The sequence below is a fragment of the Otolemur garnettii genome, unplaced genomic scaffold (assembly GCF_000181295.1).
Source record: "Otolemur garnettii isolate 467f Iridium unplaced genomic scaffold, OtoGar3 scaffold00001, whole genome shotgun sequence".
NCBI classification, from domain to species: Eukaryota; Metazoa; Chordata; class Mammalia; order Primates; family Galagidae; genus Otolemur; species Otolemur garnettii.
Window position 1 is genome coordinate 30,525,041 of NW_003852396.1, and position 19,857 is coordinate 30,544,897.

Below are 19,857 nucleotides of genomic sequence, written 5' to 3' on the forward strand. Positions count from 1 at the left end.
GGGATTCGAACCCGCCACCTTAGGTGTACGTGGCTGGCGCCTTAGCCGGTTGAGCTATAGGCGCCGAGCCAGAGCAGCAGTTCTTAACCTGTGGGTCAGGACCCCTTAGTAACAATGAAAATACATCCTGCACGGGCAGCACCTATGGCTCAAAGGAGTAGGGCGCCGGCCCCATATGCTGAAGGTGGTGGGTTCAAACCCAGCCCCAGCCCCCCCAAAAAATACATCCTGCATATATAGACATTTACATTACTATTCATAACAGTAGCAAAATTATAGTTATGAAATAGCAGCAAAAATAATTTTATGGTTGTGGGTCACAGTATTAAGGGGTTGCGGCATTAGGAAGCTTGAGAACCCCTAGGTCTAGACAGTCATTAAGCACTTGCTGAAGGCCTCATTAGTGAAAGGAAAATTAAGAAATATTGAAATAGGATGTAAGCATTCCAATTTGTACAAATAATCAACACACTGAATCCTATTATGGCATAAATGTACCTATGATAAACGTATGAATGACTTAATAAAAAAAAAATATTGAAATAGGCTGGGCACCTGTAACTCAGTGGTTAGGGCGCCAGCCACATGCTCCAAGGCTGGTGGGCTCGAACCCGGCCCAGGCCTGCTGAACAAAAACAAACAAACAAAGCCAGGAATTGTGGCAGGTGCCTGTAGTCCCAGCTACTAGGGAGGCTAAGGCAAGATAATCGCTTGAGCCCAAGAGTTTTGAGATTGCTGTGAGTTTGATGCCATGCACTTGGTATACCGAGGACAAGAAAGTGAGACTCTGTCTCTGCATTTTCTTTCTTTCTTTTTTTTAGAGACAGAGTCTGACTTTTTGCCCTCGGAAGTGCCATGGTGTCACAGGTCTCAGTAATCTCCAACTTCTGGGCTTAGGCAATTCTCTTGCCTCAGCCTCTTAAGATAACAGGTACCCAACATTAACGCCCAGCTATTTTTTTCTGATGCAGTGTGGCTGGGGCCAAATTCGAGTCCACCACCCTCAGTATATGGGGCTGGCGCCCTACCCACTGAGCCACAGGCGCCACCTGAGACTCTGTCTCAATAAAAAAAAAAATTATTTAAATATATGCATGGGAAGTCTTTAAAAAACAAAAAGGCCAAATAAATTTGGAAACCTTGGGTTTTTAAAGACTTTTTTGGCTTTTTTGTTTTTTAAAGACTTCTATACATATTTATTTGAAAAAGACTTGAATTTACAGAAAAAAAGAAATAAAGAAAACGAGTCTCAATATCAAAGAATTTGTTAATATGGTACATTGATACACTAAAGAATGCTGAGAAGCATCTATAGTTTTACCTATACATAAGACACTTTTAACGTGATAGATGAAAATGAAATTATTATAGCAATTGGCAAAATATCATTTTTAAACAGTTTACGTGCATATATCATACTGTGCTCATATATTTGTATATAATTTATGTATCACAAAGGAGACTTCCTAAATACAAATTGTACATTAAAATGTTTACAGTGAGTAGTAGTCATAGAATTTAGATAGTTTTGATTTATTGCTTGCCTATCTCTCCATTTTCTAGTTTTATTACAAATGCATTTGTTATAAGAAATTGAAATAATTTTGATCAAGTAAATTTAATGTTTTTAAGGTTCTAAGAGAACTGAAAGACATGGTCCTTATCCTGGGGGAACCAGGAATCTTTCTGCAAGGAAAGTCTATACTTAATACTCATAGGTTAGAAGATAAAAGTAAATCCACAACTAGGAGTTAGACAGTGAGTAGGAAGTGGACAGGGATACAGAAAAAACTATATTCCCTACCTGACTGCTGGGCCAGAGAGCAGGCCTCACTGATCCTCTTGCCTGTGAGGTAGCTGAACACAGCTTCGACAGGGTTGTCCTTTCGGGTTAAGGAGACTTCCTCTTCAATCTGAGGTGCGGCAGTAAGGGATAGCCAGCGAGAGAAAGCTCTTCGCCGCTCTAGAATCTGAATGTATTCACTAGGCTCATCCAGCTGGCTGTCAAGCTCTTTCAGATGGCCCCACAGAGCTTCACATAATGTCCATGTCAGGCTCCAGTGCTTCACAACTAAGAGAGGGACAGAAAAACAATGCTATCACATGAAGTCTTACAATTAACCTCACAGACGGCATCACTTTAACTATAATGTAAAAATATATAAATTAATAAACACTCCAAACTACCACACAAGTTGATTAAACTGAATCTATCTCTACCTCACTCAGTTTTACAAGTTCTAGAGGTATGTAACTGCTTGCTCATTCCATATTTCTGTGGTACTAACATAACAGATATAATTCTATGCTCCCTTAAATAGGTACCCTTATCCTAATTATGGCTAATATGTCAGATAGAGAGATCATCTAATTTGATCATATTCTGTCTACAAAATACTTCAAGAAACATCAAGTGCTCTAAAAACTTGGAGTATTTTCTCTTTTTTCTTTTTTGAGACAGAGCCTCAAACTGTCGCCCTAAGTAGTGTGCCATGGCATCACAGCTCATAGCAACCTCCAACTCCTGGGCTTAAGCAACTCTCTTGCCTCAGCCTCCCAAGTACCTGGGACTAAAGGCACCTGCCACAAGGCCCGGCTATTTTTTGGTTGTAGTTGTCATTATTTGGCAGGCCCAGGGTGAATTTGAACCCGCCAGCTCTAGTGTAGGTGGCTGGCGCCTTAGTCACTTAGCTATAGGTGCTGAGCCAAGGAGTATTCTCTTTTTTCTTTCTTAAGACAGTGTGTCTCACTTTATCACTCTCGATAGAGTGCAGTGACATCACAGCTCACAGCAACCTCCAACTCCTGGGCTTAGGTGATTCTCTTGCCTCCGCCTCCAGAGTACCTGGGACTATAGGTGCCCACCACAATGCCCGGCTATTTTTTGTTATTGTTGTTGCAGTTTGGCCAGGGCCGAGTTCAAACCCACCACTCTTGGTATATGGGGCAGGCGCCGCTCGAGTATCCTCTTTTAATACAGGCACAGCTTAACATTTATTGAGTTTACCTGAGACTGCTCAAAGTAAAAGAGTTATGCAGCAGAGACAGAATCTGAATGCAAGTAAACAAAGCTCAATTCCATTTGTTTTCTTATTTGAGACAGAATCTGAATGCAAGTAAACAAAGCTCAATTCCATTTGTTTTCTTATTTGAGACAGAATCTTGTTCTTGCCTGGGCTAGAGTGCCATGGCCTCAGCCTAGCTCACAGCAACCTCAAACTTCTGGGCTCAAGCGATTCTCCTGCCTCAGCCTCCCAAGCAGTTGGGACTATAGGTAAGTGCTACCATGCCTGGCTAATTTTTCTATTTTTCATAGAGATGTGGTCTCACATTGCTCAGGATGGTCTCAAACTCCTGACCTCTAGCAATCCTCCCACCTCAGCCTCCCAGAGTACACCCAGCCCAATTCCATTCTTTTAACTACTTTGCTATATTGCCCCTCAAGAAATAAAAGAAAAAGAAAGCACTGTTTATCACTTTCAGACACTTATATGCATTATGAAAATATCTTACACATTTGAAAAGAAGATGCGACAACAAAGCAAACACAAGGACGGAACATAAGTCTCAATGTTATATTGGACATTCTGAAAGTCTCCGTTTTTCTTTTTTGTTGTTGTTGCAGATTCATTGAGGGTCCAAGAAACCAGGTTAAACTGATTGCATTTGTTAGGTAAAGTCCCTCTTACAATTGTGTCTTGCCCCCAAAAGGTGTGGCACCCGCGAAGACCCTACCCCCTCCCCCTCCTTCCCTCTGTCTGCCCTTCCTTTCCCCTATCCCTCCTCCCTCCTTCTTTCTCTCACTGCTCTCCCCTTCCCCCACCCCCACCATGTCATTAATTGTCCTCATATCAAAATTGAGTACACAGGATTCATGCTTCTCCATTCTTGTGATGCTTTACTAAGAATAATGTGTTCCACTTCCATCCAGGTTAATACAAAGGATGTTAAGTCTCCATTTTTCTTTTGCAGTTTTTGGCCCAGGCTGGGTTTGAACCCACCACCTCCAGCATATGGGGCCAGCGCCCTACTCCTTTGAGCCACAGGTGCTACCCAAGTCTCCATTTTTTTAATGGCTGAATAGTATGCCATGGTGTACATATACCACAGCTTGTTAATCCATTCCTTGGTTGGTGGGCATTTAGGCTGTTTCTACATTTTGGCGATTATAAATTGAGCTGCAATAAACAGTCTACTGCAAGTGTCCTTATGATAACAGGATTTTTTTCCTTCTGGGTATATGCCCAGTAATGGGACTGCAGGATCAAATGGGAGGTCTAGCTGGAGTTCTTTGAAGGTTCTCCATACTTCCTTCCAAAAAGGGTGTATTAGTTTACAGTCCCACCAGCAGTGTAAAAATATTCCCTTCTCTACACATCCACACCAGCATCTGTAGTTTTGAGATTTTGTGATGTGAGCCATTCTCCCTGGGGTTAGATAATATCTCAGGGTGGTTTTGATTTGCATTTCTCTACTAATTAGGGTTGATGAGCATTTTTTCATGTTTGTTAGCCATTCAGCTATCTTTAGAGAAGATTCTATTCATATCTCTTGCCCATTGATATATGGAATTGTTGGCTTTTTTCATGTGGATTAATTTGAGTTCTATACAGATCCTAGTTATCGAGCTTCTATCTGATTCAAAATATGCAAATATCCTTTCCCATTGTGTAGGTTGTCTATTTGCTTTGGTTGTTGTCACCTTAGCTATACAGAAGCTTTTCAGTTTAATTAATTCCCATTTGTTTATTTTTGTTGTTGTTGCAATTGCCACGGCAGTCTTCATGAAGTCTTTCCCCCAGGCTGATATCTTCCAGTGTTTTTCCTATGCTTTCTTTGAGGATTTTTATTGTTTCATGCCTTAAATTTAAGTCCTTTATCCATCTTAAATCAATTTTCGTGAGTGGAGAATGGTGTGGGTCCAGTTTCAGTCTTTTACATATGGATATCCAGTTCTCCTAGCACCATTTATTGAATAGGGAGTCTTTCCCCCAAGATATGTTCTTGTTTGGTTTACCAAAGATCAGGTGGTTGTAAGATGTTAGTTTCATTTCCTGGTTTTCTATTTGATTCCAAATGTCTACGTCTCTATTTTTAAAGTCTCTGTTTTTCAATGTGCTAAACAATGTCTATGTCTCTATTCCAAATGTCTACGTCTCTATTTTTAAAGTCTCTGTTTTTCAATGTGCTAAACAATGTGCTAAATGAAGATGTTAGCTTCATTTCCTGGTTTTCTATTTGATTCCAAATGTCTACGTCTCTATTTTTAAAGTCTCTGTTTTTCATATGCTAAACGTGTAAACAATTTTTCTACTGTTTAAAATATTAAATACTAAGTTCCCAAATTAGAAAAACGCTTTAGCAAAGTACTCCTCCTATGTTCTCTAAGTTAGAGAAGGAATGCAAAATTAACTCCATATGATCTGATTGCCTACAGTCTTTCGAGGAAGGATTTGTACATTAAAGGGCACAGAACACAATGATAAAAACATACTGACAATTTCTTCTTGGGATTCTGCTTATTGAAACGACTACAAAAAAGGTCAAACTCAGGAATCTACCTACTGGACTATTTTTTTTTTTTTTGAGACAGAGCATCAAGCTGTCCCCCTGGGTAGAGTGCCGTGGCATCCCAGCTCACAGCAACCTCCAACGCCACAACACCTGGCTATTTTTTGGTTGCAGCTATCATTGTTGTTTGGCGGGCCCAGGTTGGATTTGAACCTACCACCTTAGGTGTATGTGGCTGGCGCCTTAGCCACTTGAGCCACAGGCGCCGAGCCTACCTACTGGACTGTTGTAAGGAAATTGTCCTTCTACTCCTATTCCTGAGACATCAAAGGCAAGACACGGAAGTGTGTGTGTACTCACTTTGTGCTTCTCTTAAATCTCCTGATGCTTCCTTAACCCAATCTGCATAGTCATGAATGACAGCAACTCCTGGATTAGGGATAACGAGAGGACACAACTCATCCACATGAACGGTGCTATGTTTCAACTTGAGCTCCAGAGGTGTCTGGTATAACTGCAGGTCTTCATCCAGCTTCCTTTGTCTCAAACTGAGTTTTTCCAAGTGAACTTTAAATGGTGACTCAGTTAGGCTACAATAGCAAATAAGGAACAAGATAGAAAATGAAGATAAGATAGAAGCTAGGATTTCCCTTCAACCAAACCTTGTTTTCTTTTTATGATTACAAACAGAATGCAAAACATGTCATTGTGATTTTAAAGAAATTTTGTGGTGCCCATAGCACAATGGTTACAGCATCTGCCATATATACCAAGGCTGGCGGGTTCGAACCTAGCCCAGGCCAGCTAAGTAACAATGACAACTGCAACAGAAAAACAGCTAGGCATTGTAGTGGGCACCTATAGTCCCCACTACTTGGGAGGCCGAGACAAGAGAATTGCTTAAGCCCAAGAGTTTGAGGTTGCTGTGAGCTGTGACAGCACAGCACTCTACCAAGGGTAACATAGTGAGACTCTGTCTCAAAAAAAAAAAAAAAAAGAAATTTTGTATACTAATGTTAAATTGTACTGAACTCATTTGCTATTTACTGAGTAAATAAATTATATGACCTACACATTTAGAACCCAAAGGCTTCTTAGGTCAGATTATAACAAACATGGCTATCAGTATAATATGCAACTGGCTTTAGCATGTATCTGAGTAGCATACTGTAAAACCCAAGGTTCAAAAGTGATAGTGGGAAACCTGTTCTCAAAAGAAAAACCAAACAAAACTTTTTTGTTGCAGTTTGGCTGGTGCTGGGTTTGAACCCACCACCCTCGGTATATGGGGCTGGCACCCTACTCACTGAGCCACAGGTGCCACCCAAGAGATACTATTTTAAGTTAATGTTAAACATGAAGGATAATAGTTGGTAACTTTCATTTAATCTATAGTAATTTTGCTTTTTTTTTTTTTGAGACAGTGCCTCAAGCAGTCCCCCTGGGTAGAGTGCCGTGGCATCACAGCTCACAGCAACCTCCAACTCCTGGGCTCAAGCGAGTCTCCTGCCTCCGCCTCCCAAGTAGCTGGGACCACAGGCGCCCGCCACAACGCCCGGCTATTTTTTGGTTGCAGCCATCATTGTTGTTTTGGCGGGTCCGGGCTGGGGATTCGAACCCGCCACCTTAGGTGTACGTGGCTGGTGCCTTAGCCGGTTGAGCTATAGGCACCGAGCCTAATCTATAGTAATTTTGTATAGGGAACTGTATATACACTGATAATTATAAGAAATACTTACATATAATCTCTAAGGCATGTATCTATCATATACATGTATGTATCTCTGAAATATATCCAGAAATAATAAAAAATATGTATCTAGAAAGAAACATCTAGAAAGTTAACAAAGCATTTGATCGCCAAAAAATGGACAGTTTATTGTTTTGCACCTATCATGCTCCCTTTCTCAAAAAGCATCAAGAAATGCAACTCAAAGCCAGGCGCTGTGACTCACACCTGTAATCCTAGCACTCTGGGAGGCTGAGGCGGGTGTGCTGCTTGAGCTCAGAACTTTAAGACCAGCCTGAGCAAGAGCACGATCCTGTCTTTATAAATAGTTAAGTGGTGTGGCGGGCACCTGTAGTCCCATCTACTCAGGAGTCTCAGGCAAGATGATTGCTTGAGCCCAAGAGTTTGAGGTTTCTGTGACCTACAATGACACCATAGCACTCTACTCAGGGCAACAAAGACTCTGTCTCAGAAAAATAAATAAATAAATAAATAAAGTATAACTCACGATTTAACAGCTACTGAATTGGGCAGGAATCCATATTCCATAGAATCGGCAATCTGATGATTTTCCAGTTCATGAGAGCCATTCAACTGTTCTCCACTATTAGCAAGAGTCCAGTTAGGGCCCCAACCAACACGAAATGAACGTCCCATAAATAGGGCCATGTCCATCAAGAGTTTCCCCTTGCCATAGGTGACAGACTTTTCAAGAGGGACTAGACCTGGTTGCCTTCGTGTACCCACTGTTTTCAACTGAACCTCGGGAGCTGGACTGGGCACTGTAAACACAGCAGTCAGGGTTGGAGGGACAGACCAAGAGGATGTGGATGGAATATTCACTAAAGATGATGTTCTGGGAGTGCGACATTCTTGCACAGAGGCACTTGGTGAAAGGAAAGCTCCACTTGTAAATTTTGATTGCAGTAACCCACCAACTGAAATAAGGAGAAAAAAAGGACTATTACAAAATAATGGCTATTGTTTCTTTTGTAAACAACAAAAAACAGAAAGGATCCTTTGGGGGGCACCTATGGCTCAGTGGGTAGGGCACCAGCCCCATACACCAAGGGTGGCAGGTTTAAACCCAGCCTCAGCCAGCTAAAACAGCAATGAGAATTGCAACAAAAAATAGCCAGGCATTGTGGTGGGTGCCAATAGTGCCAGTTACCCAGGAGGCTGAGGCAAGAGAATCACTTAAGCCTAAGAGTCGGAGGTTGCTGTGAGCTGTGACACCACAGCACTCTATACAAGGCATCAGCTTGAGACTCTGTCTCCAAAGAAAGAATGTTTATAGTGTATGAAACCAAATGTAAGTTTTTAAACAATATAAACAAATGCCTTCCTGGTAGTTCCTCTGGTTTTCAAAATATTTTAAAATTAATTATGTCTGCTTTTATCTTCTGCTGATAGCAATACTCTATTTCTAATCCCAAAGCTGTAAGACCACTAGAAAAAGAAAAGCTTTATAATAAAATATGTAATCATCTGCCTAGGAATATAAAAATGTTTAGGAAAAAGTAAAAAAAAAATTTTTTTTTTTTTTTTTTTTGCCGTTTTTGGCCAGAGTTGGGTCTGAACCTGCCACCTGCAGCATATGGAGCTGGCACCCTACTCCTTTGAGCCACAGGCGCTGCCCCAAAAAAGTAGAATTCTAATGGGTATTGTAAGAAAAAACATTTGTCCCTAAAAGACAATAGGACAGTGTTGGGACTGTAAGAAAGAGTACAGCGCAGAATAACTTGCTGAATTCTCTAAGAAATTAATATAAACATTAGGAAATCAGAGTTGTTATCTAATCCATATCCGTAAGCAAATAAAAACATGACCCAAGGGTGGGCATGGTGACTTGCACCTGTAATCCTAGTACCCTGGGAGGTTGAGGAGGGAGAATGCCTTCAGTTCAGGAGTTTGACGCCAACCAGAACAAGAGACCCCATTTCTACTAAAAATAGAAAAAATTGGCCAGGCATTGTGGCAAGTGCCTGTAATCCCAGCTATTTGGGAGACTGAGGCAGGAGGCTAGCTTGAATCAAGGAGTTTGAGGTTGCTGTGAGCTAAGCTAATCCCAGGGCACTCTAGCCTAAGCAACAGAATGAGATTCTGTCTCAAAAAAAGAAATAAAAAAAAGCTGAGTGCGGTGGTTCATGCCTATAATCCCAGCACTTGGGAGGCCAAGGCAGGTGGACTGCCTAAACTCAAAGGTCTGAGACCAAATTGAGCCAGAATTAGACTTCGTCTCTAAAAAATAGCCAGGTGTTGTGGCAGGCATTTGTAATCCCAGCTACTTGGAAGGCTGAGGCAAGAAGATCACTTGAACCCAAGAATCTGAGGTTGCTATGAACTAAGAAGCCATGGCACTCTACCAAGGGTGACCAAGTGAGGCTCTCTGTCTCAAAAACAAACAAATAGACCCTAATAAAGTATAAATACTTTTTTTCTCCATACAACTTCTGTATCTGTACCAATTGAGGTAATTATGTTTCTTAAAAACTGGTATTTAGAAGAGTACAATTTATCTTGGCTTCCTTATCATAGGCACAACTATCAGGGGGTATCTGCTGGAGAACTTCACTCAGCACTGAAGGTATGTGAAAAGCAAGACTTAATAACTCTATAGATTTTTTTTGTGTAACAGTACATTTTATACAGTACCTAGTGAACGAGATTTTGTTGAGTGGGATGCTGAAATGGGGAGCCTGGGAGAACAGATTTCTTGAGAATTATCTGCTTTGGAAGGAAGGCGACTGACGTGTTGATCCAGCACCATATCTACATCTTCTTCATCAGCAAGCAATGATGCTTTCATGATCTAAAAAGGCAATATCTATAGAATGAATGTGCTCCCCAGGAAAGGTCAAAAAAGAAAAATGCAGTTTACAACAACCAAAAATATCATTCCTCCTCAAGGCTGTTACCTAGAGCCAGTATAACATCTGTGTGACTAACCATATTATACTGTATGTGCCTGAAAGGCAAAAGTCAACATTAATAAACCTCTCTCTTGTATCTAAAAAGTTATGCTAGATCATGGCACATAGCAGTTGCTTATGTTTGCTAAAAAGGCTTTGGCAAGGGAACTAGACAGAGATTAATAAAACATGTGTCTACCATGTTTTTAAATTTTTAAATTTTGTAGAGCACTTTCCAGATCCTCAAAACAATCCTTGTGAAATAGGCAAAGTAATATTTTCTGGAGAAAAATCAGTGCTCACAGGTATTAAGTGACTTGACTCAAGTCAGACAGATAAAAAGTTACCAAGTGGAATCAAAAATAGGTCCTCTGATTCTAATGCAGTTAAAATCAGAAGCCCTATCTGCTGACTCTCAACATATCCTTCCTTCCCTTCAGGGGATATGAGGCCCAAACACTGGCCCATTCCTGTTTTTTTTCTTAAGTGAATAATCAAGAAAGAGGCCTGATGTTATGAGAGAGGAATAAAATAATTAGTTTGGCTTTCTGTTATAATAAAGGTTGGTTAGAACGTCACCTGTAAGACATGTGGATTAATTCCCAGTGAAGATGCAATATGCGTTGAGGCAGACACAGGTTCCTGATCCTCAGGCATGCTCTCTTCTAACATGGTATCCAAAACTGGCTCCTGGGTAATATCTACCATATCACTGTCCAGTTCCACAACCCTCCCTAACTGCTCCACCTCTGGGCTCTGACTCTGTAGACAGCAGAAAGATCAGGAAAGCAGCATTAAGTTATACCAAAAGATACAGAGCTTCTAGATCAGATTTATTAATATGATACAGTAATATTAAATTTTATTCATTTTATTGTGAGGTACAACAGCAGATGTGCTAAAGAGTGATTTAGTATTGGGTAGTGCCTGTGGCTCAAAGGAGTAGGGCGCTGGCCCTATATGCCAGAGGTGGCAGGTTCAAGCCCAGCTCCGGCCAAAAAAACTACAAAAAAAAAAAGTGATTTAGTATTAATTGTCCTGAAATAATGGATTCAAATGAGGATTCATGAAATTATCCTTTTGTAATAATATGGTATCTTGAACCTAAGCTACCACTCATACTGAAACAAACAGTGGTCTTCAGGGACAAAGACTCAAAGACTATGGCTTACATGATTTAACCAGCAACGACAATTGTCAGATTTACAAAGGGTCACCCTGCCCTCACACTACCTTGTACACAGAAGCCTCTGGAAAAAAGAGAATAAGAGGTACAGATATCAAACGTCTCAGTAACTTCGCATTTTCTTAAGGAAAACAATCACAAACAACTTTCCAGTTAGTTTTGAGTCTGGAATTTATCTTTTGGAATACTGAATCCTAAAGTTACCTGGGCTCTAACCTGTGCAGTATCATGTAAGATAAGAGGAATATCAACTCTAATTTCTCAAAAGAGAAAAAAAAAAAAAAACCTAGAAATAATTTTTATCTAGGAGTTATCCCTTTATGTTTAAAAGTATCACCAGTTATATTCACATTTAATAAGCAGTTTTAAAGATATAACCATGACTAATAGTTTATGGTTTTAAAGGATAAATACTTAAAAGCTGAGGAAAATAGCTGGTTAAATACATTTCCAATCTATGTATCCTGAACTATCACCTGATAAAATAACTACCAATGACTGAACAAATTTATGAAACATTTTCAAACAAAAAGCTCTATTAATTATTTTTCTAACCATGACTTCATTTGCAGATTATTATCCTTCCATGATTTATGTCTGATCTTTTACAGGTGGTCTATTTCAGGTAAAACCTCTAATAGACACGATTTTACAAAAGGTAGTTAGAAAAAAAATGTTTTCATAATCTTGTTAGACCAAGCAACCACCATTAGTCGAACCTATTACTACCCAGAATTCCTTTAACAAGTATCTTTGTTTAAAAAATGAGTGGTGTGAGAAACATAGAAAAGTGCCATGTAAGATGGAAAAAATTCTCAAGGACCGCTCTAACAAAACTGGTGGTTACATAATGATCAAAAGGCAAATATGATTCTAATTCTCAGCAATTGGTGAGGCTACAGGCGGGTTTGACAACTTTTATTCTTTAAAATCCTGAAGTGAGAGGGGAAAAACCTTGTGATGAGATGTCATTTTAATTCTAAGAACTATAGGAAAACTTTCACTTCATAAATTTCCTATTAAGTTAATTTTTAACCAAACAATTCAACTTTAAAATTCTGATACTTCCCATCTTGTGCCAACCTGTGAGAACAGCCTACTATGTTTGGCTCCCAAAATACTGTTTGTATCTATTTTATACCATGTATCATGGGGTATTAGAAATTCTTACACACACATGTATGTGGTTGGCTCACCAGACAGTCAAGACTTAAAAACAGGTTTTATGGCTGTTCTCTGTATCTAACACCAAGCACATCATAAGCACAATATGCTCTAAATACTCACTTTTGTTATTTCAATTGCCTAAAATAGTGCTTGGTCCACAGTAGAAAAAGCAATTAATAACTATAAAAACACAAGAAGGAATGAAGATGGGTGGGAGGAAGAAAGAAAGGATACATATTACTATACTACTCAACAAAGGAATACTACTAAAGAGCAAGAGATGCTCACATTGAACACTTTTAGGCAAATTTGGATCTAAATTAGAGATCTAAGGAGCTCAGCCTCTCTTTAGGAGGAATGCTAAAGATGAAGGTTTTACAATATTTATGTTTGGAGCCAGGCTCTTGCTTTGCCACCTGAACTATAGTGCAGTGGCATCCTCACAGCTTACTGCAACCTCAAATTTTGGGGCTCAAGCAATCCTCCTGCCTCAGCCTCCTGAGTAGCTGGGATTACAGGTACATGCCACCATAACAGGCTCATTTTTCTAATTTTGTGTAGAGACAGGGTCTCACTATTGGTCAGATTGGTCTAGACAGGGGTCCTCAAACTTTTTAAACAGGGGGCCAGTTCACTGTTCCTCAGACCATTGGAGGGCCAGACTGCGGGCCCCAGGACAAGTCAGCTGCTAAGCAGGACAGGTAGCGGCAGCAAAAATACCTAGTGGGCCAGATAAATGTCCTAGGTGGGCTGCATGTGGCCCGCAGGCCCTAGTTTGAGGACGCCTGGTCTCAAACTCCTGACCTCAAGTGATCCTTCCACCTCAGCTTCCCAAAGTGCAGAGATTCATTATAGGCATGAGCCACTGCACCTGGCAAAATGTTTAACATTTTCATTAAAAATCAGCCCTGTCAACAATAATATGTTATCCTCAAGAGAAATTCAAGTTGTGGTTTAAAAGGCCCACCAAGGTAAGTGTGTATGTATTCTACACATACATTTAGGGATATTACTGCAGGAGGCATAGGTCTATTTAATTGGTTTTTTTTTTTAGCTAACTAGCAGTTTCAAAGTGGCATAGGTCTTAATATCAGTAACTGTAGATTTGGTTTTTACATTAATTCACAAAACATTTTTCAGGCTAATATTATGAAAATCAATCTTTTCTTCAATAACACTGAAACAAGCAAGCATGTGGCTATAAAATTAAATGTAATATAAATAAAATACATAAAAATATATTAAAATATTAAATCAATTCAGATGGCTGCCATTTTATTTAAAATAAAAGTATACGCAATATGAAATCAAATTTTCCTCTAAATCCTAATTACTTTTTTTCCTTTAAAAAGTCTTTAACTGGGGGGCGGAGCCTGTGGCTCAAAGAGTAGGGCGCTGGCCCCATAACTGGCAGTGGTGGGTTCAAACCTGGCCCCAGCCAAAACTGCAAAAATAAAAAGTCTTTAACTGGGTCAGGCCCTGTGGCTCATGCCTATAATCCTAGCACTCTGGGAGGCCGAGGCAGGAGGATTGCTTGAGCTTACAAGTTCAAGACCACTTCTCTAAAAACTAGACAGGCTTTGTGGTGGGTAATTGTAGTCCCAGCTACTTGGGAGGCAAGAGGATCGCTTGAGCCAAGAGTTTGAGGTTGCTGTGAGCTATGACACCATGGCATTCTAGCCAAGGGAAAAAGTAAAACTCTGTCTTAAAAAGAAAAATAATAAAGTTTTTAACTTATTTGAATGGTGAATACACTCAGTGAACAATGTTAAGTTTCTGAACAAGTAAACTAGCCTGCCTTGTTGGTACTGAATACAAGTTATACTTCATTTGAAAGGCTGAGGTAAAAAGCTACATGTATCTCTAAGTGGCAAAAGCCTCAGGTCCTTCAACAAACAGTTCTGAAATATGGTTGTTCATCTCAATCACCTGAGAAGAAGCATAAAATATAAATATGCCTGAGCCCTCATGCCAGATGTACAAAATCAAAGTCAAGTTCAACAGGCTACTGATGCAGCCAGTAGGAAATTGGATCTGAGACCACGATTTTGAAACTAATGTTCAAACTATAGGACAAAATATTCCTGCAACTACCTTAATTCAACTGTGCAGTAACTTTTATCTGTTAATATTTTCTCTAACCTAAAAGATACAGATGAGATCACATAAAAATGTAGTTACCATTGTTTTCCAGTTGCTTTGATTTACTTGTTTTAGGAGCAAAAGCAAAACTTAAAACCCAAATGGAAACAAAGGAATGTGGATATTACATAAAAGACAAAGAATAAATGTGACTATTAAACAAAAAAAAGGAAATCTTCCTAAGTACCTAAAAACACACCCCTACCTCCTCCAGAAAAAGTTAGGAAGCCTGAGGTTATGTTGTGAACTCAACCTCACCAAGGGGCCAGGAAACAATACCTAGACAATCGTCCTGAGGAAAGGATAAGAACATTGTGCTGTCTATTCAAGAATTTTCCCCATGTTAAGTAAAATGTAGGGTCTTTGGTACTAATATCAAACCACTGGCATTTCTCATCTGCCTTACCAAGGACACTGAGCAATATGAATGTAGAGTTCTCAAGAGTCCCACATAACTGCTCTAACACATCGAGCTCAAAGGTCTTCATAAATAACCCAAGTAAACAAAACATAAAGACTAAGTATCTGAACACTCTTAACCATTTCTCTCTCCTCATCCAAAAGGTCAAAGATCATTCACTTCCTCAATCAAAGCTATATTCTATTTGCCCATTTTGATGCCTTTCCACTTTTCTCTTTGCCAGAAACTTGTTTTGAAATTTTGGGGGCTTACTTTTTCAAAGAGGTTTTACTTTCAGAAACGTCATTAGAGGAATTTAGAGTTATTTTCTAGTATTTGTATTCTGGCAATTGAATAACCTGATAACTGATAGTTATTTGATAACCTGATAATTACTAATCAACATTACATAAATGTTCCTGCCCACAGAGGGAGCTTTTCTTTACTTGGAGCAATTAGAAAAGAGATTTCTTCTTTAGGACAGTTACAATTTACTTTTATTAACAGAAAATAATTAGACCACCTGACTCTTAAATAAATGGAATGAAAAAGTACTTAGGACAAAAAAAAAAAAAGAAATGAAAAAGTAATTAGGAAAGTAGGGTGTAATAAAAAGATTCAGATGAAATGAACATGATTAACTGGAAAACCAAGTCTATTCATTAGTGCAGGGGAGATTTCTTAGGGTATTCTAAATGCTACAAAGACAATAAACATAAAAGTCGACATAGTTCCAGTTTCCCTCATTTATCATACCCTCAACCCTCCCTCACCCAGTACGCGCAAACATGAATATACATACACACGTTCCAGAAAATGCCTCCCAAGAGATTTAATAAATAAAAACTACACATTTCAGCAGCCATTAGAACTGTAGCATGAAAAATTCCAAAGGTCCAGCTTTTAGTAGCTTAGAGGTAGAGGATGCTTTACAAAGAAATTTTGTATCAATGACACAAGTAATTGCAATCAACAATGCAGACCCTACTCTGCCCAAGCCAAATAATTCATTTACATTCCAAAACTATTTTCATAAAGATTATATATTGATAAAATACAAAGATCAAGAGGTTACCTGAAGTATTAGCAAACAACTTAAGAAAAGAGAGTTAAAAACCTTTGCAGAAAGTTAATTTATCTTTTTAAAAAAAGAGTAAGCTGTACATCAGGTAATCAATAAAAGTAGGATTTACTCTGTATCAACCCACGTGAGCAAATGCTATTTTAAGTTGATCACTGAGCAGAGAATTCATCGAGTCCAAATGAGAGAGAGGGAGGTGTGTAAGAATGACAATCTTGAGAGGAATGATCCAAACAATAAAAGAATTCTTTAAATCTCTTAAGTGAAAGACACATGTCTGTACCACCTCATAACCCTCCCTTGTACTTGTCTCAATGAGACTGGCAACTTATGTTTGTACTCTTCAAAGTTCCAGCAGTCATAAAACAGCTTTGCATTAGCTGCATGACTTGATTTCAACTTCGTATCATGGATTCCATTCAAATTCACTGTCCTTTCTCTACCTGGGGTGGAGGAGCAGGTTTGCCATTAAGAGCCATCTGGAAAGGGGCAGTCTGGCCTGTAGGAGGCAAAGGGGTAGTCTTCAACTTCTTAGTACTAGTTTTGGATGAATTCTCCTCCTCTTCTTCATCAGAATCCTGAAGGCCATACTTAGAAAAATGGGAGACCTAAGAAAAAGAAAAGGCCAACAAAATAAATATTACCATTGTTCATTTCAGAAGCTTCCACAGTATCTACCCTTGCAACCTTGCAGCATTACCTTGAGAAAAAGGGAGAGACAACAAAATATTTAAAATAAAACAGAATGCCATCTATCATACTTTACTTGTCTTTTAAAAAAATAAATTCAAAAGAACCATTATTTTCACTTACACATACTACCTAGTTGTTCTCTACCAAGACAAGGGTATTCAATAAGTTAAATAATCAAATCAGCCCTGAGTTAAACTACCAAGTACAGAAAGTCAACCTAACCACCCCCCAAATTTTCAAAGATTAAAAAAGTTTAAGTAGAGTTTATGTATCAATAGATAATTCTGCCTAATAAGTTACTGAAATCTTTAATGACACACATTAGGGCAAAACACAGACCATACAACCTCCATAGCTGACCATCTTCCTACACTGACTGCCTCCTTAAGTTGACCTAATTTTCAGACTGAACAAGCACCACATGTACATTTATTAGTACAGTAGGTCTAGTTTCTTATGCTGGGAAAAAAAAAAAAAAGACAGACGAAGGGCTAACAAATATGAAAAAATGTTTATCACTAATTATTAGAGAAATGCAAATGAAAAACAACCCTGACAGGGTGGTGCCTGTGGCTCAAAGGAGTAGGGCGTGGGCCCCGTATGCTGGAAGTGGTGGGTTCAAACCCAGCCTTGGCCAAAAACTGCAAAAAAAAAAAAACCCACCCTGACACATCAGCTAACCCCCGTGAGAATAGCCCACATCACAAAGTATCAAAGCTGCCTCGATGAAAGTCTCAAAGCTAGCTCAGCACCTGTGGCTCAAGTGGTCAAGGCGCTAGTCACATACGCCTGAGCTGGCAGGTTCGAATTCAGCCTAGGCCCACCAAATAACGATGGCTGCAACCAAAAAACAGCCAGGCATTGTGGTGGGTGCCTGTGGTCCCAGACTTGGGAGGCAGAGGGAGGAGACTTGCTTAAGCCCAGGAATTAGAGGTTGCTGTGAGCTGTGATGTCACAGCACTCTACCCAGGGGGACAGCTTAAGGTTCTGTTTCAAAAACAAAACAAAATAAAACAAAAAAACCCCCAAAGTCTAAAAGCTGCAAATGCTGGCATGGATGTGGAGAGAAGGGAACACTTTTACACTGCTGGTGGGACTGCAAACTAATATAACCTTTTTTGGAAGGAAATATGGAGAATCCTCAAAGAATTCAAAATAGACCTCCCATTTGATTGTGTCATCCCATTACTGGGCATCTACCTAGAAGAAAAAAAATCTTTTTATCATACAGACATTTGCACTAGACTGTTTACTGTAGATCAATTTACATTTGCCAAATTGTGGAAACAACCTAAATGCCTACTAATCCAGGAACAGTTTAACAAGCTATGGTATATGTGTACCATGGAATACTATTCAGGCACTAAAAAAAGATAGTGACCTTACATCGTTTGTCCTGGATGGAACTAAAACACATTCTTCTTAGTAAAACATCACAAGAATGAAGAAACAAGAATCCAATGTACTCGGCTCGGCGCCTATAGCTCAACCACCGGCTAAGGCGCCAGCCACGTACACCTAAGGTGGCAGGTTCAAATCCCCAGCCCAGACCCGCCAAAAAAACAATGATGGCTGCAACCAAAAAATAGCCGGGCGTTGTGGCGGGCGCCTGTGGTCCCAGCTACTTGGGAGGCAGAGGCAGGAGACACGCTTGAGCCCAGGAGTTGGAGGTTGCTGTGAGCGTGATGCCACGGCACTCTACCCAGGGGGACAGCTTGAGGCTCTGTCTCAAAAAAAAAAAAAAAAAAATCCAATGTACTCAATTATGATATAAGGACAATTGATGCTAGTACATGGTGGGGGATGGGGGAGTGGAGGGAGGGGCATGGTGACATCACAGTGTGATACACCTCTTCGGGGTGGGACAATTATAAGAGTGACTTTAACCAACAAATGCCAGCAGTGTAACCTAGTTCTTTGTATCCTCAATGATTCCCCAACAATTTAAAAAAAAAAAAATCACGAATCAGGCTGCGCAGGGCGGCTCACTTGAGCTCAGGAGTTTGAGACCCACCTGAGCAAAAGCAAGATCTCATCTCTACTAAAAACAGAAAAACTAGCCAGGCATGTGGCATGTGCTTGCAGTCCCAGCTAATCGGGAGGCTGAGGCAGGTAGATCACTTCAGTCTAAGAGTTTGAGGTTGCTGTGAGCTATGACATCAGAGTGCTCTATTAAGGGTGACAACGTTGAGACTCTTGTCTCAAAAAAAAAAAAAGAGACAAAAGAAAAGAAAAAAAGTCACACATAAGTTAAATGACTCTACCTTAAACACCCAAGAACCAGTTTCAGGCCGATACTCTTTAAACTGAGCTCCCTGTTTCCTTGAAACTGCTTCTAATCTCCCTTCATAGTTGATATCAGCAAGTCGATCTGGGCTCTTTATTAAACAACGAGATGTTTTATCTGTTGGCCAAACTCCATCCAATGTAACTTCAGCCTTCCTGTAAAGAATAAAGTAAAATGTAACTGCTTCATATTTTAAGAACCAAAAGCCAACTAACACCTATACAAACAGCAAATAAAGGTACCTATTACTGGGGAATTTCTGCACACCTGTTTCATAAACTTGCATCTTACTTCCATGGTAGATAAACATCCACATATACCCAAATTCAACCTGATCCTAGACTCATACTGCATTTATTTCAAATTGCCATGACACAGCAATTCTTTACATTCTAATTTGAGTAACTGTTAAGCTAGGAAGGCTTGACTAAGCTATTTAGGTCATAGTCCAGTGGAAAGACTCAAGTCTTACTGTAGGTCTCAGAGTGCTATCATACTTACAAACAGTAATAAAAATAGCCACTGCCATTTACTGAGTGCTTTTAGAATGAAATATCAGGAACATCACAGTATTGACCATTAACTAACAAGTATAAAAATGACTGCAATAGTGGTAGTGTACCACTTCTAATACCAATTTAAGTGCTCAAGTGCTGTGTCCTATTCAGTTTGTATACCACATATCTGACAGTGACTAGCAAATATTTTTTCTTTTCTTTTTTTTTTTTTTTTTTGAGACAGAGCCTCAA

At 39.6% G+C, this 19,857-nt stretch overlaps 1 protein-coding gene across 1 annotated transcript in view; it reads right to left on the minus strand.

The window, feature by feature from the left end:
* The window catches only part of NUP98 (nucleoporin 98), a 143,725-nt gene that overhangs the window by 31,693 nt on the left and 92,175 nt on the right, over positions 1–19,857 (minus strand). Inside the window, exons 18-24 of the mRNA XM_023514294.1 lie at positions 19,086–19,263; positions 16,572–16,736; positions 10,732–10,914; positions 9,896–10,052; positions 7,749–8,178; positions 5,872–6,101; positions 1,805–2,071 (exon numbers count right to left, since the gene is read on the minus strand). Coding sequence (XP_023370062.1) covers positions 1,805–2,071; positions 5,872–6,101; positions 7,749–8,178; positions 9,896–10,052; positions 10,732–10,914; positions 16,572–16,736; positions 19,086–19,263 — 1,610 coding nt within the window. The remainder of the gene's footprint in view (positions 1–1,804; positions 2,072–5,871; positions 6,102–7,748; positions 8,179–9,895; positions 10,053–10,731; positions 10,915–16,571; positions 16,737–19,085; positions 19,264–19,857) is intronic.